The sequence below is a fragment of the Nicotiana tabacum genome, chromosome 22, assembly GCF_000715075.1.
Source record: "Nicotiana tabacum cultivar K326 chromosome 22, ASM71507v2, whole genome shotgun sequence".
In the NCBI taxonomy this organism is placed as follows: Eukaryota; Viridiplantae; Streptophyta; class Magnoliopsida; order Solanales; family Solanaceae; genus Nicotiana; species Nicotiana tabacum.
The window spans coordinates 79,053,663-79,066,668 of NC_134101.1; the positions used below are offsets into that span (position 1 = coordinate 79,053,663).

The window sequence follows — 13,006 nt, forward strand, 5'->3', positions numbered from 1 at the left end:
TGCAATTTGAACCCAATATCAATAAAGTCAACTCCCGGTCAAACCTCTCAACATTCCAAATCATCAACTTTCTAACTTTTGCCAAAATGCATCAAATCAGCCTACTGACCTCCAAATCCAAATCCGAGCATATGCCTAAGTCCAAAATCACCACACAAAGCTATTTGAATCAACAAAATACCATTCTAGAGTCGTCTATACAAAGTCAAACTCCGATCAACTCTTGTCACTTAAGCTTCTAAAACAAGAATTATTCTTCCAAATCAATCCCGAATTATCCAAAAATTGAACTCGACCGCACACGTAAGTCATAATATATAATATGAAGCTTTTTGAGACATTAAGCTACCAAACAGGACGCTAAAATGACATATCGGGTCATTACACGCTATAGTAAGAAAATATTTGTATCCATCACGAGTGTTAGTTTTATATGGTCCACATGTGTCCATATGAATAAGCTCAAAAATTGAATTAGTGGAAATGTAGTTATTGGAAAAAGGCAGCTTGGCCTGCCTTGCTTTTGCACAAACATCACATGCAATATTAGAATTGGAAAGAGATGACAAATTGAAATTTGATAAATTCTTTGTACAAGTAAAAGGAAAATGCCCCAATCTCCTATGCCATAGGCTTACAGTAGGGGGAAATTGATTAGGATTAGACTTAGAAGCACTACTAGGAGAATTAGAAGTTGTACAAGTAATATTGCTATTATAATTAGATTTTGAAACTAGAACATCTGCAGAAACTGCATTAGGGAAAGCTAAAAATGAACTAGGCTTGAGTTTAGATCCTAATACTTTTTCACTCTCTTGTCATATTGTTTTTCACTCATGGATTCTTGATTCTGGAGCATCAGAATATATGAACTATGACAAGTTTATCCTTAAAAAATAACACCCTTGTCTACAACATTGTATGTAAATCACTCACAAAGAAAGTGTCACTATTTTATTAGATCCGGTTCTTCATAATGTTCTGTTTGTGCATGATTCCGGGTTCAATCTTCTTTCAGTTCATAAGTTCACCACTCAGTTAAATTGTTTGTTGATTTTTTATTCTTTTGGTACAATATTACAGGCCCCTTCAATGAAGAGTCAAGTAGTTCTTGGTGAATTTAAACAAGGGCTCTATCTATTCAAGACAGCCCTAGAGGTGTGATGATACCAGCACAGGTTGCAGAGACATTAACATAAGAGATCTGATCACTTTGTTGTCCAACCTTGACCTCTTGGAGTAACTGGAACAATTGAGAAAACTGCTCCTGTGTGATCACATTCCCAGTAGAGGTATTTCCCAGATCCTGAACTGACTGAGTGTTGCTTGAATCAGAGTCAATTGCTGAAGCATTATTATGTGTTGTAGGCTGAAACTATTTGATTTTGGTGAATTTGAAATCTGGTGGGAATCCAATCAACCTGTAACAATTTCCAACAACATGATTTGTCATTTTATAATAGGTACAAAATATTCCTCCCTTTTATTTGTCAAAGTTTGTTTTGTATCTCCCTTCTGTGCCAGTGAACTTCTATGTGTTTGCAGGTTTCTGCCCTCCATTGAACTTCTGAGTTGACACCATAAAAGCAGCTTTCGAGGGATGATGTGCAGAAACATGCACTTCCCTTTGCTTCTCATCTTGGATTAGTAGAGAGTAGGCATGATGAACTGAAGGAAGAAGATCCATCATTAATATGTTGCTCTTGACTCCTGAGTAAGCTTCATTGAGCCCCATCAAGAATTGTATCAATCTTCCATCCTGATGAGATTTCAAGGTTTTCACCTTGCCTCCACAGATGCATGTGCAGGAGCAATGATCAAAAGTATTAAGTGCATCCAGCTCATCCCAAATCTTTTTAACTTTAGTGAAATAACCTGTTATATCTGAAGCTCCCTGGACTGCATCTGATAGCTCCTTTTAAAGTTGGTACAGTTAAGCTCCATTACATTACCCAAATCTGATCTCTAACTCCTTCCATATATGTCTTGCAGTTTTGGAGTAGAGCATATATTCAGCAATGTCCTTTGACAGTGAGTTGAGTATCCATAAGATCACCATGTCATTGCATCGACTCTAAGCCCTATATTGAGAAGAACCAATAGCTGGAGCAGAGGAAGATCCATCAATGATACCGACTTTATTCTTGGATGAAAGAGCTATAACAATAGCTCTACTCCACCCAGCATAACCTTTTCCATCGAAAAGAGAATTGACTAACACCATTCCTGGTGAATCAGAAGGATGAAGATAGTAAGGGTTAGAAGAATACATTAAGGTAGAGGTTCCAGTAACAGAGAAAGTCTGATCTTCACTGGTAGGATCCATTGAGAAGAAAGAAGACGACTGAAAAAAAAATGAAAAGAGACGAGCACCTAAAGCTCTAATACCATGTAGGATTTCAGAATAGAGAGAATTTTCTTCTATATTCTATTTCGGGTGTATGCTTTGTATTAGACTGTTCTATATATACAAGAAAGAATGCTAAAAAGAATCTTACTCCTCACTAACTAACTCCAGTTGTCTATACATTATTGGCTGGTCTATAACTAATTTATATTCTCTATAAAAAAAAAAAAGAAAAATATAGTATTATCTATAACTCAGTATCATATTTCTAGAAGCTGGTAACGTTTCAGAATATTCTTCAAAAGGCCTTAATGTATAGGATCCTTTGGGCCTTTTATGTGTAACTTCTGGGCCCAACTTTGATTGTTCTTGTTTGTTTCATATGGCCTGCTCCGAAGGCCCAATAGAAGTTTTCCCCTTTTCAGATATAGATAGTAACGAAGGAGCCCTAACCTTGTTTTTATCGAACATTTTCCCTTTGTCTGATACCTTGTACATCTCATCAGTTTTACTTGTCAAAATTTCGAACTACAATATTCTATATTGAAGCAATGTGTTTTTACTTGGGATATTTTTACTCAAATATTATCATCTTAAAAATAATTATTTACCTATTAAATTTTAAAAACTGCGATTAAATATTATAGACGGTCCAAAAATTGGCCATCCAACAAGTTTTTACAGAGTATGGAGCCTCGACTTTTTGCAATGTACCCACAATTCGAATACCCTTCCAAATATCATTTTCGAAGTGGATAAGAATGATACACCTTTATTTATGGCGTACTCTCCTCTGCCCTTTTTGATGCAATAATAATTAATGTGGGTAGATATACCCCCGCGTGACATAACTAATTACACGTGAACGTGATATGGTCTTAAAATTAGGTACCATAATCTCTGACATTTAAAGTGTCAAATGTATAACTTGGAATTTCAAATGAAACAAAACCAGTTGGTCCAAATCGATTTCCAATGGTTATTTATATAGTCGGCAGCCATTGCTATCACCTTCGCAGCTGCTCATAACTCCAATTCGTATCAAAGCGACCACCGAAAACCTAGCTGCTACTGCTATTTCTCCCTCACCGGCGGCTTCTCTCCCCTTGTTTAGCCATCTGCTGCAGCGGCAAACGGTACTAAGGGCTCATTACTTATTTGGAAGAATTTGCAAATGTTTTCAAAGATTTTGTTTCACTGATAAGTATATTTGAAAGTTCTTCAGATTTTCTTTGGTTGTGGTATATTTTGAAAAAAGTTTGTAAAGCACATATAAATAAAGAATATCTGCAAAGAGGCATTTCATGTCCTTAGCTAAAAATAAGCGCGCAGTTCCCTATTTGTTTTCTCATTAAGAGGAAAATGATTAGGATTGAATTTAATTGCAATTTACGAATAAGGGTCTTGAGTATGAATTAATAATTTCATTGCATTAATTAAAGTTTGGTTCAGATTATTGGGGCTAGTAGGAAATAAAAATTACCCGTTCGGTGTTTTCACCAAACAAATGCAAGACATGTATCTTATATTCACTGATGGTTAAGTGATATGAATCATTCACCACTCATGATTAAGTGATATGTATTTTTAACTATTACGGTTAAGTTGCATAATCTGGTGTAAACATCAGAGTGCAAATAAGTATTTGCCGTAGGAAACAACATAAGATAGATAAACCCATAGAAATTAAGTTGCTAGTATTTGTTTTCTGTTATATTATGGAGTTTCTATTTAACATTAGACACCATATCTCTCAACAAATTTAGGAGGTTAGATTTTCAAGCCTGTCTTCTAGGGCGTATCCGATATAGAGAAGATTTCAAGCCTGGTAGACAGCTAGAAATTTGTCATTTATAATGAACATGTCATTTGTTGATACTTGCAAAGTCTTGTAAATTTTGATAAGCTTGGATGTTGTTTAAATATATGCAGAGACAATTGAAATTACAAGTTCATGGCTTTCTTCCGGGCATTCTTGAACAGTCCTGTTGGCCCTAAAACAACTCACTTCTGGGGACCTATGGCCAATTGGGGATTTGTCATTGCTGTGTGTTCCCAACCTCAGTTTGTCGTTTTCGTTAAATTATCTAATGTATAAAGTTCCTTCTCTTTTTTTCTCCGAGTGCAACTCTCTGAAATTTATGTGAACCAATATGTTAGGGAATGATGGATTCAAGGAAGCCCGCAGATGCAATATCCGGGAATATGACTGCAGGTGAATATTATTGTCATTTTACTAAAACAATTGTCTGTTTGTATTGTCCTTTCTTTTTGGTGCAAAATAAGACGATTTTCTGGGGAAGCAGAACTTCTGGTGCTCGGCTTTTGATCTTGCATCAAATATTGTCTCAGTTTTAGACCATTTTAAATTGTGGAATTCTGATTGCTTGTGTCTCTTTGGGTGCAGTATTATGTGTGTATTCCTTATTGTGTATGAGATTTGCATGGATGGTACATCCTCGCAATCATCTGCTTCTGGCTTTCCATGTTTCAAATGAGTCAGTGCAGCTCTATCAACTTTCCCGTTGGCTAAAGCATCAGCGGTAAATGTCTCAATTCACGAGTTCAGTAGTGACATTAGCAGAAATAACAACACTATTTGAACAATTACAAAATACTTCATAAGTTCTGGTACCTGAAGCAGAGTTTGAGCACCTTAATTTGATGTAAATCTGGCAGGATCAACTTTCCCTTTTCCTGTATTAATCACCTTTTAGCTTTTGCCTTCTTGTTTCAGTGAAAAATAAAATCTGATCTTTTTCATGTTGTGCTTATCTTTAGGTACTTGCCGCCGAAGGAAGACAATGTTTCTTAATGACTTAAGTTCCTTCGTTTTCATTCCCCGATAAGTTGACGACCAAAAGAGAGCAAAAGTTGTTTCATTCCGCTTGTACTAAAACAATTTGTATTTTTACACTAAATTATATATATATATATATATATATATATATATATATATATATATATATATATGCAAGGTGCCAAATTATTGCATGTTATCTTATTCCTTCGATAATAGAGTTAGCTATCTTTGTGGTAATCTACAAAGTTGTGAAGAGAACCGAACAGATGGAACGAGGGAAGCAGCTCATTGACAACAGCTAGCTCCATAGTCTTCTGCTCATAATCCTAATAACTTATCTGACATTATTGGAGCACCAGAATGGAGTGGTGAAGGAAAATCACATTATTCTTGTACTAACCATTCAACTACTGTTAGCATGAGATAAAGTTCAATATTACTATATATTTGCAACTATCATTCTTCAAAATGTCAGATATTAATGTATTCATCAAAAGCAACACATAAATTCATCAATCGATTACTAACGTTCAAGTTGTGAATTTTATCAACTTTAGTCCCTCAAGTTTGAAGCATCTCATCAAGCTGCATGCAGAAAAGGCATTATTTTCCATCACTGCATAGGTTTTGAAGAATAATTGTAGGTCAATATAAGAATAAATATTCAGGTGACTAAAAACGATTACATGGAATCTATGACCTGCTCTTTAATTTTATTGAAAAAGAAAGTAAAATCCGCAGGAATAAAGCAAAACTTGAACTATTAAGTACCAGAAATACTAGCAACGGTCAAGCGGATTCATCCCATCTAGGAGGTTAAGTGTTTGAAATTTATTTTACCTATTGACTTATTTTTACACCAAATTATTTATAATTTATTTAACCTACCGACACTATTTTTTTTCCAAACTATGAAGTAATCTTTCTGCTTATCGTTTTATTATTCTTATATGAATGATACAAAATAAACGATTAGAAATATACTCTATTTGTCACATTTTATGTGGCAGTGTTTTACTGGACTTATAGTTTTAAGAAAGAAAGATAAACTTTCGAAATTTGTGATTCAAAATAAGCATTGATATTTATGTGGCTATAAAATCATCTCATTTAGGTTAAAATGAGAATACTAAAATTAAATTATTTTTAAATATAAAAATATATCAATCTTTGTTGGGATAATTACGGCATGAGTCGGTTGGCCATCTAGTTAACTAATTGTAGACATATAAATTTTATTCAAATTAAACCCATAAAATAATTTGGACTATATTTTAAATTCAAGATATATTGGTCCAAATAGATATTATGGGCTAATATAATTGAATTAATTATATAAGTCAAATATATATGGATTAAATAAATAAGTCTTAATCCATTGGGCTAAATTGATGAGCCCACTTCATTAAGCCCGAAATGTCATTTTCCTAGAGGCTCAGTCTGGTGCCACGTGTCAAAATGACAAGGCATGCCAAGTCACATTAAAAGGCCAATGAAACCGCGCCACACGTGCAAGTGATATGTTCTAGTCAATCAAATGCGGCCTTGTCACACTTCAATTTGATTGGTCGGAAAGAGTTTGTTTTTATCATTACTCTTCCCTCCCACAACTATAAATAGGGGTCTTCAAAACCCAGAAAAGACACCAGAAGTTATAACAAGAAGCAAGAAAGAGCTCGTGGATCAATCCCTGCAAATTCCTCCATAAGTTTTAAGCTTCAAGCAATCAAGTTCAAGTTCAACAAATCAAGTTCAAGCTCAAGAACGAAGAACAAATCAAGTTCAAGAACGAAGAACAAATCAAGTTCAAACTCAAGAACGAAGAACAAATCAAGATTCAAGGAGTACGAGTTCAAATCAAAGTTCGTACTAGTTGAATTCAAGATCATCGTTCGTGACAATAAATATAGGTTCAAGATCAAGCTCAAAGGCCCTTGAATTTATTTACTATTGAAAAGAAGAATCAGAGGATTCATAGAGATTTTACACTCAAATTACTTGAAATCAAATACTACGATTGTTGCAATATTTTTCGGTCTTGATTTTATTTTCTCGACGCAAATTTATTGTCTACAAATTCTGGCATGCACAGTGGGACAATCTCTACCTCTCATCTCAACTTTTCAATCACCAAAGTTCAAGAACATTAAAATGACTTCAAAGAAAATCAACTCTAGTTCAACTTCCACCAAGGCTGATAATTCCAGGTTCTATGTTGATGTGGAAAGCATTCTCAATATTACTTTTGGAAGCTTTGGACCAGTTACGAGGAGCAAAACAAGCTCGTTAGGACAACAAGCACCCCAAGTGTCGTCCGTATCAACCCCTATTTTAGGATCTTCATCCTCAAAAGGAGCAAGATCTATCACAAACACACCCGAAGGAGGAAGCGATGTTGCTGAAAAGATCAAGAAAACTCTTGCTCTACTTGACCTCTCCAGATCTAAGTACTCTGTTGTGAAGGAAGATGATGATACTTAAGTGATGGATCCTCCCCACTTACACCACATAGCGTGAGCCAATCGAGGATCAATTTGTGTGACAAGGGATAAATCCTCTTAGTAAAAAAGGAACCTTTTTAAATTTTTTTTATTTTTCTCCTTTCTCTTCCCTTTATTTTCTATTCATACCACAACTAAAAATCCAACAATCCTCACATAAACGGGGAATGGCTATATGATAAAAATATGCATGAAGAACTATGTGATTCGCCAGTAAGGAGTAATCGCATTTTGATAAGTATATTTGCCTTTGAACTTTCTGTAGGGAATATATATCGAATATATTTGGTCAATCGGTAGATTTGATATCTTTGTTTGTCGAGAATTGGTATATACCTAGGCAATATAAGTCACACAATCAATGCTTACCCGTCTTTAGTTTTAATTATTTTGTTCATTTCAACCATGAACGCCGTCTGATTTTATAAGTGCATAGAGAATTAGCCTTACAAAAATTTCCTTGAAGGGGCTTACATTTCAAACTTACATAGATAATTCCTAAACGTGTAATCTCATAGATATATTATTTGATAATCTCATATCAAACTTAGAAACTATTAAAAGCCTTAACACTTTATCCTTATTACTAAATTTTAGCTCATCACGAGAATGGACTAAAATATTATTTGACAATGTTGAAATGTCATTCATAACCTAGGTCTTTGAATCTCCAGTTTACCGCCATGAAAACTTATGTTGGTCATAGTATTATTTCCCTCGATGATCTCTCGACCGTCTCTCTAGTCAGGTATTTAGTAAGTGGATCCGACATATTATCTTTTGATATTACATAGTCAATTATGATAATTCAACTAAAGAGCAATTGTCAAACAGTATTATGGCTTTATCATATGTGAAGAGAGTTTTCGTTATACATAACGCTCTCAGCCCTTTTCTATTGTCGCTTGTCTATCGCAATGTATGCATATAGGTGCAAACTGTTTGGGTCAAAATAGAATATATTCTGAGAAATTTCAAAGTCATTCAGCTTTTTTACCGGCTTTGTCTAAAACAATTAGACTGAATTGTAGATCAGGCGATGCATATCTATTTGGACGATTTAGTCACGACCTGATTCCCACCATAGGCTGTAATGGTGCCCAACGCTAACGTTAGGCAAGCCAACAATAAACCATCAACTCAAACAACCGTCCATAACACTTTTTTTTAAAATCAAGAATTTCAATAATAAAGTGGAGTTAAGTTTAGAAACCATAGTTAAATACTTTGATTCTTACTAAGTCACGAAGTATGAACAAAACATAAAGTGAAATGATATAAATATTATGAACATCTACTAAAAATTCCCAAAATTCGGTGTCACAAATACATGAGTATCTAGTAGAATATACAAAATCACTATAACTATTGTCCGAAAAAAATAGACAGAATAAGATAAACATAGGGGGAACGAAACTCCGGGTGTTGCGGGTCGAAGCATGGAAAACATTTCACCACTAAGTCTTCAACGGATGCGACTACGTGCCCGAGTGACCACCTGGTTTACTTGTCTCAGTACCCGCATAATTAGTACAGAAGTATAGTATGAGCATGTAAATTAACACGAACCCAGTAAGTATCTTGTCTAACCTCGAAGAAGTAGTGACGAGGGGTCGAACTCGACACTTACTAGTGGTCCAATAACAATATACATAAAAGTACACAGGTATGAAACCCAAAAAGTAGCAACGAAAAAGATAAATATAAACAACATGATTCTCGTAAGAATAACTACGAAATCATCAAATACCACAAATTGCCTTGAAGAAAACAAAGAACACCAATATCAAGTACAATGTCAAATCTCAAGTCAGGAAAACTTATATATACTCTGACTCCCTAACAAATATAACGCACGATACTGCCGAGGCGAATGGCCCGATCGCATAAGAGTAGTGTTATATAATATTGCCCAGGTCGTACGGCCCGATCCATATATACATATCATAATACGGTCGAGGTGAATGACCCGCTCACATAATAATATTTTTTAATACTGCCGAGGCAAACAACCTAATCCCACAAGATTAGAGAAACTTTCATCGCGCCACTAGCCCCACTCACAAAGATACGTGTAAGTCAGGAAAACATGGAACTACCGATCACATAAATACAATATGAGGATAGGAATACAAGAGAAAGAATTTTTTTTACCAACAATCAAATATCCCGCCAAAACTTAAAGTAAAGAGGCTCGGTCAAATATGTAAATTCTAGTCTCAAGCTCAGTTATAAATGCAAGTAATCAAACAATCAAGAAAAATTCAAGTAGTACAGTTAAGGCATGATGTAGGCCTTAGAGGGTGTTTGGATTGGCCTAGTTTAAGTGCTTATTGGCTTTTAAATACTTTTCTAATTTTGTGGTATTTGGTAATGATAAAAAGTGCTTAAAAGCACTTACTTTTAGGCATAAAAATTACAAAAGTAAGCCAAAAGTCAAAAGTTGGATATCACCAACTTATGAATTTTGGCTTTTTAGCTTAAAAGTTATTTTTTAAAAGCCAATCCAAACACTCTCTAAGCCTACCCAGACATAAAAAAGAATCTAGCTTATGCACGGACGCTTGTCACCTCGTGCGTACGTAGCACCCAAAGCACGTAGCACATATCAAATAAAATACCTACAGGGATAATTTACTCTTACAAAATTAAACAAGAGACTTATCTTGCTTTCAAGTCCAGTACTCGGTTCCCACACCTTACTTAAACCGTCAAATCGATGCCGAGCAACATAAAACTAGCCAAAGGAACGTACAAACCAATCAATATATGCTCAAAAGCTCATAATTAAACTATTAGAATCAATTTCCAACCCCACTCGAAAAGTAAACAAAAGTCAACCTCGGGCCCACACACCTAAATTTCAAAAACTTTTGAAGATAAATATTTTTCATGGCATCACGAACTCAAATATATAATTTATATCCAACTCCCTAACCAATTTTGTGGTCAAATCATATTTTTTCTAATTTTAGGTTTTCTAACCAAACCTCCCCAAAATTATACTAATTTCGATGTCAGAATCCTCATATAATGCATGTAATTAACTCATAATAGGTAAAACAAATCACTTACCAAGTGATGCTTTGTAACGACCTGACTTGTTGTTTTGAACATTTACGCTCCTTTCAACTATTTGAAGTCTTGAGTAGCTTCATATGATGTATTATGACCAAGTTTGAGTTTGTTTTTGTATTCGACCTCAGAATGGAGTTTTGATGACTATGTTAGGTCCGAATGGTGATTTTGGACTCGGGCGTATGCCCGGAATTTAATTTGGATATTTCTAGGATGCTTTAATGTCGTTTCTTCGAGTATAAGTGGTATTACATTAAGAAAATGAGCTCTAAATTCAGTTTTGATTAAAGTATTATATCCGTATGGAAATTACGGAGCCATAGCAAAAAGAATCATCGAATTCGGACATCGTATGAGAGAGTTATGATCATTTTCGGGTGAAGTAGATATGATTTCCCATCGCCATCGCCTAGGGTAGCATGGGGCGCTATACCTGGCACTAGGAATCTTGAGGTTCTGGAACCAGCGTCCCAGGCAGCGCCCCACACCACTTGTGGTGCCCGAAACATTATATACTCATTTCGGCGATCATTTTTTCCCATTTCTCTTGGCCGAATTTTGGGGTTCTCCTCCACTCTCTCAAGACCTCCAACTCCCCCCATCTTCAATATCTTTAAGAACTCAAAGGAAGGTTTTGCAAGATTTCTTCCAAAAGATTGAAGTTTCTTAGTGTAGTGGATCATTGTAGTATCATTGAGGGACGAATTTGAGGTATGTTGACTAAACTTCTCTCCTAGAATTAAATTCCATGATGTTCTTGTAAGTCCCGAGTTATTCATTATAAATTTACTATTCGGAATAAGCTTTGTGTCCAAAAGATATATACTCAATATGTATTCCAAATGTTCCTACTATTTTAGGTGCTATTTGAAAATGTGCTCGAAGCTTGGGTTGCGTATCTAATTGTTATAACTTCAAGTCGTTGCCCAAATGAAAGCTATAATGCCAAATTATGTAAGAAATCTCATTGTGCTTAACATTCATATTTGCTCACATGTGGACTTAAAGTCTTGAATAGAAATGCTTTGTTGTTGATGATCCATGATGATGTTTGAAAGTGAAAGAAGCGTGTGTGAGATGTAGAAATGTGGCCGTCATTCCAAGAATGAGAATTACATTTGTAGTTAATAGTGAGAATGAAATGAAAGAATGTGTGAACATTATGAGATGAGTTTTAACCCCTTTATATAATAATGTCAGTAATGTCCTATGATCACCCGTGGCTAGTACAAGTAAGTGAAAGTATGAACATGAAATATGGCCGTTTGCCAAAATGAGAATCATGAGGCATTGTATGTTCCAACGGTTTCAACTATAGGTGTATGCTTCGGAAATAATGAATGTAAATGACTTCGATGTTAAGTCACCGAGAATCATGAACTTAGCTAGTGACCTTAAGATGACAAAGAGGTATATAATGAGTTGTAAAAGAGACGTCCTATGCTAAATGATGATGAACCTTAAGAAGAGAAATTGGTTCTATGTACCATTGAAAACTACTTGGTGATTTGCCATGCTGTGTTAATGTAATGAGGTATGTTTCTCCACGATGAGCATGAACATGAAGTGTTCCAATGATCCGGGAACTTATGACCTTAAAAATAGCGTTAGTCATGTCGCTTGAGTTTATATATGGTTATGTGCATAAAGATGTGTTATCGAATCCTATGAACGGTCTATGAAACGCATAGGTATATTGTATGGAATCCTATGGACAGTCTATAAAACGCATAGGTATATTGTGTATAGAATCCTATGGACGGTCTATGAAACGCATAGGTACATTGTGTATGGAATCCTATGGACGGTCTATGTAATGCATAGGTATATTGTGTATGGAATCCTATGGACGGTCTATGAAACGCATAGGTACATTGTGTATGGAATGCTATGGACGGTCTATGAAACACATAGGTACATTGTGTATGGAATCCGATGGACGGTCTATGAAACGCATAGGTTTATTGTATATGGAATCCTATGGACGGTCTATGAAACGCATAGGTGTATTGTGTATGAAATGTATAGGTGTACGGTATGAATAAACACTATGGAAGGTCTATGAGACCCATAGGTGTATAATATGATATGTGAACACTATGGACGATCTAGTGAGACGCATTATTAATGCAGAGAATAGGTGCCACTTTCATTGGCCTTGTTTATACATGTTGTTTCAATTACATTATGTTATGTATTCCACGTATAGTTCATATGGCTCAGTTGATCCTAAAAGAAGTTTAGAATGACGCAAATGTAATAAGACTTGAAATTTGA

The 13,006-nt window shown here is 35.2% G+C and overlaps 2 protein-coding genes across 2 annotated transcripts; one reads left to right on the forward strand and one right to left on the reverse strand.

The window, feature by feature from the left end:
- Positions 1-1,531: 1,531 nt before the first annotated feature.
- LOC142175947 (uncharacterized) lies at positions 1,532-2,845 on the reverse strand. The gene is made up of 3 exons (XM_075242957.1): positions 2,801-2,845; positions 2,098-2,344; positions 1,532-1,905 (listed from the first exon to the last, which is right to left on the reverse strand). Exons 1-3 carry the CDS (start codon positions 2,843-2,845, stop codon positions 1,532-1,534), a joined length of 666 nt encoding a protein of 221 aa, XP_075099058.1.
- Positions 2,846-3,202: 357 nt separating this feature from the next.
- Positions 3,203-5,688, forward strand: LOC107813293 (mitochondrial pyruvate carrier 1). Its single transcript, XM_016638544.2, has 5 exons — positions 3,203-3,483; positions 4,280-4,394; positions 4,508-4,562; positions 4,755-4,890; positions 5,129-5,688. Exons 2-5 carry the CDS (start codon positions 4,302-4,304, stop codon positions 5,160-5,162), a joined length of 318 nt encoding a protein of 105 aa, XP_016494030.1. The 5' UTR covers positions 3,203-3,483; positions 4,280-4,301; the 3' UTR covers positions 5,163-5,688.
- Positions 5,689-13,006: the final 7,318 nt, after the last annotated feature.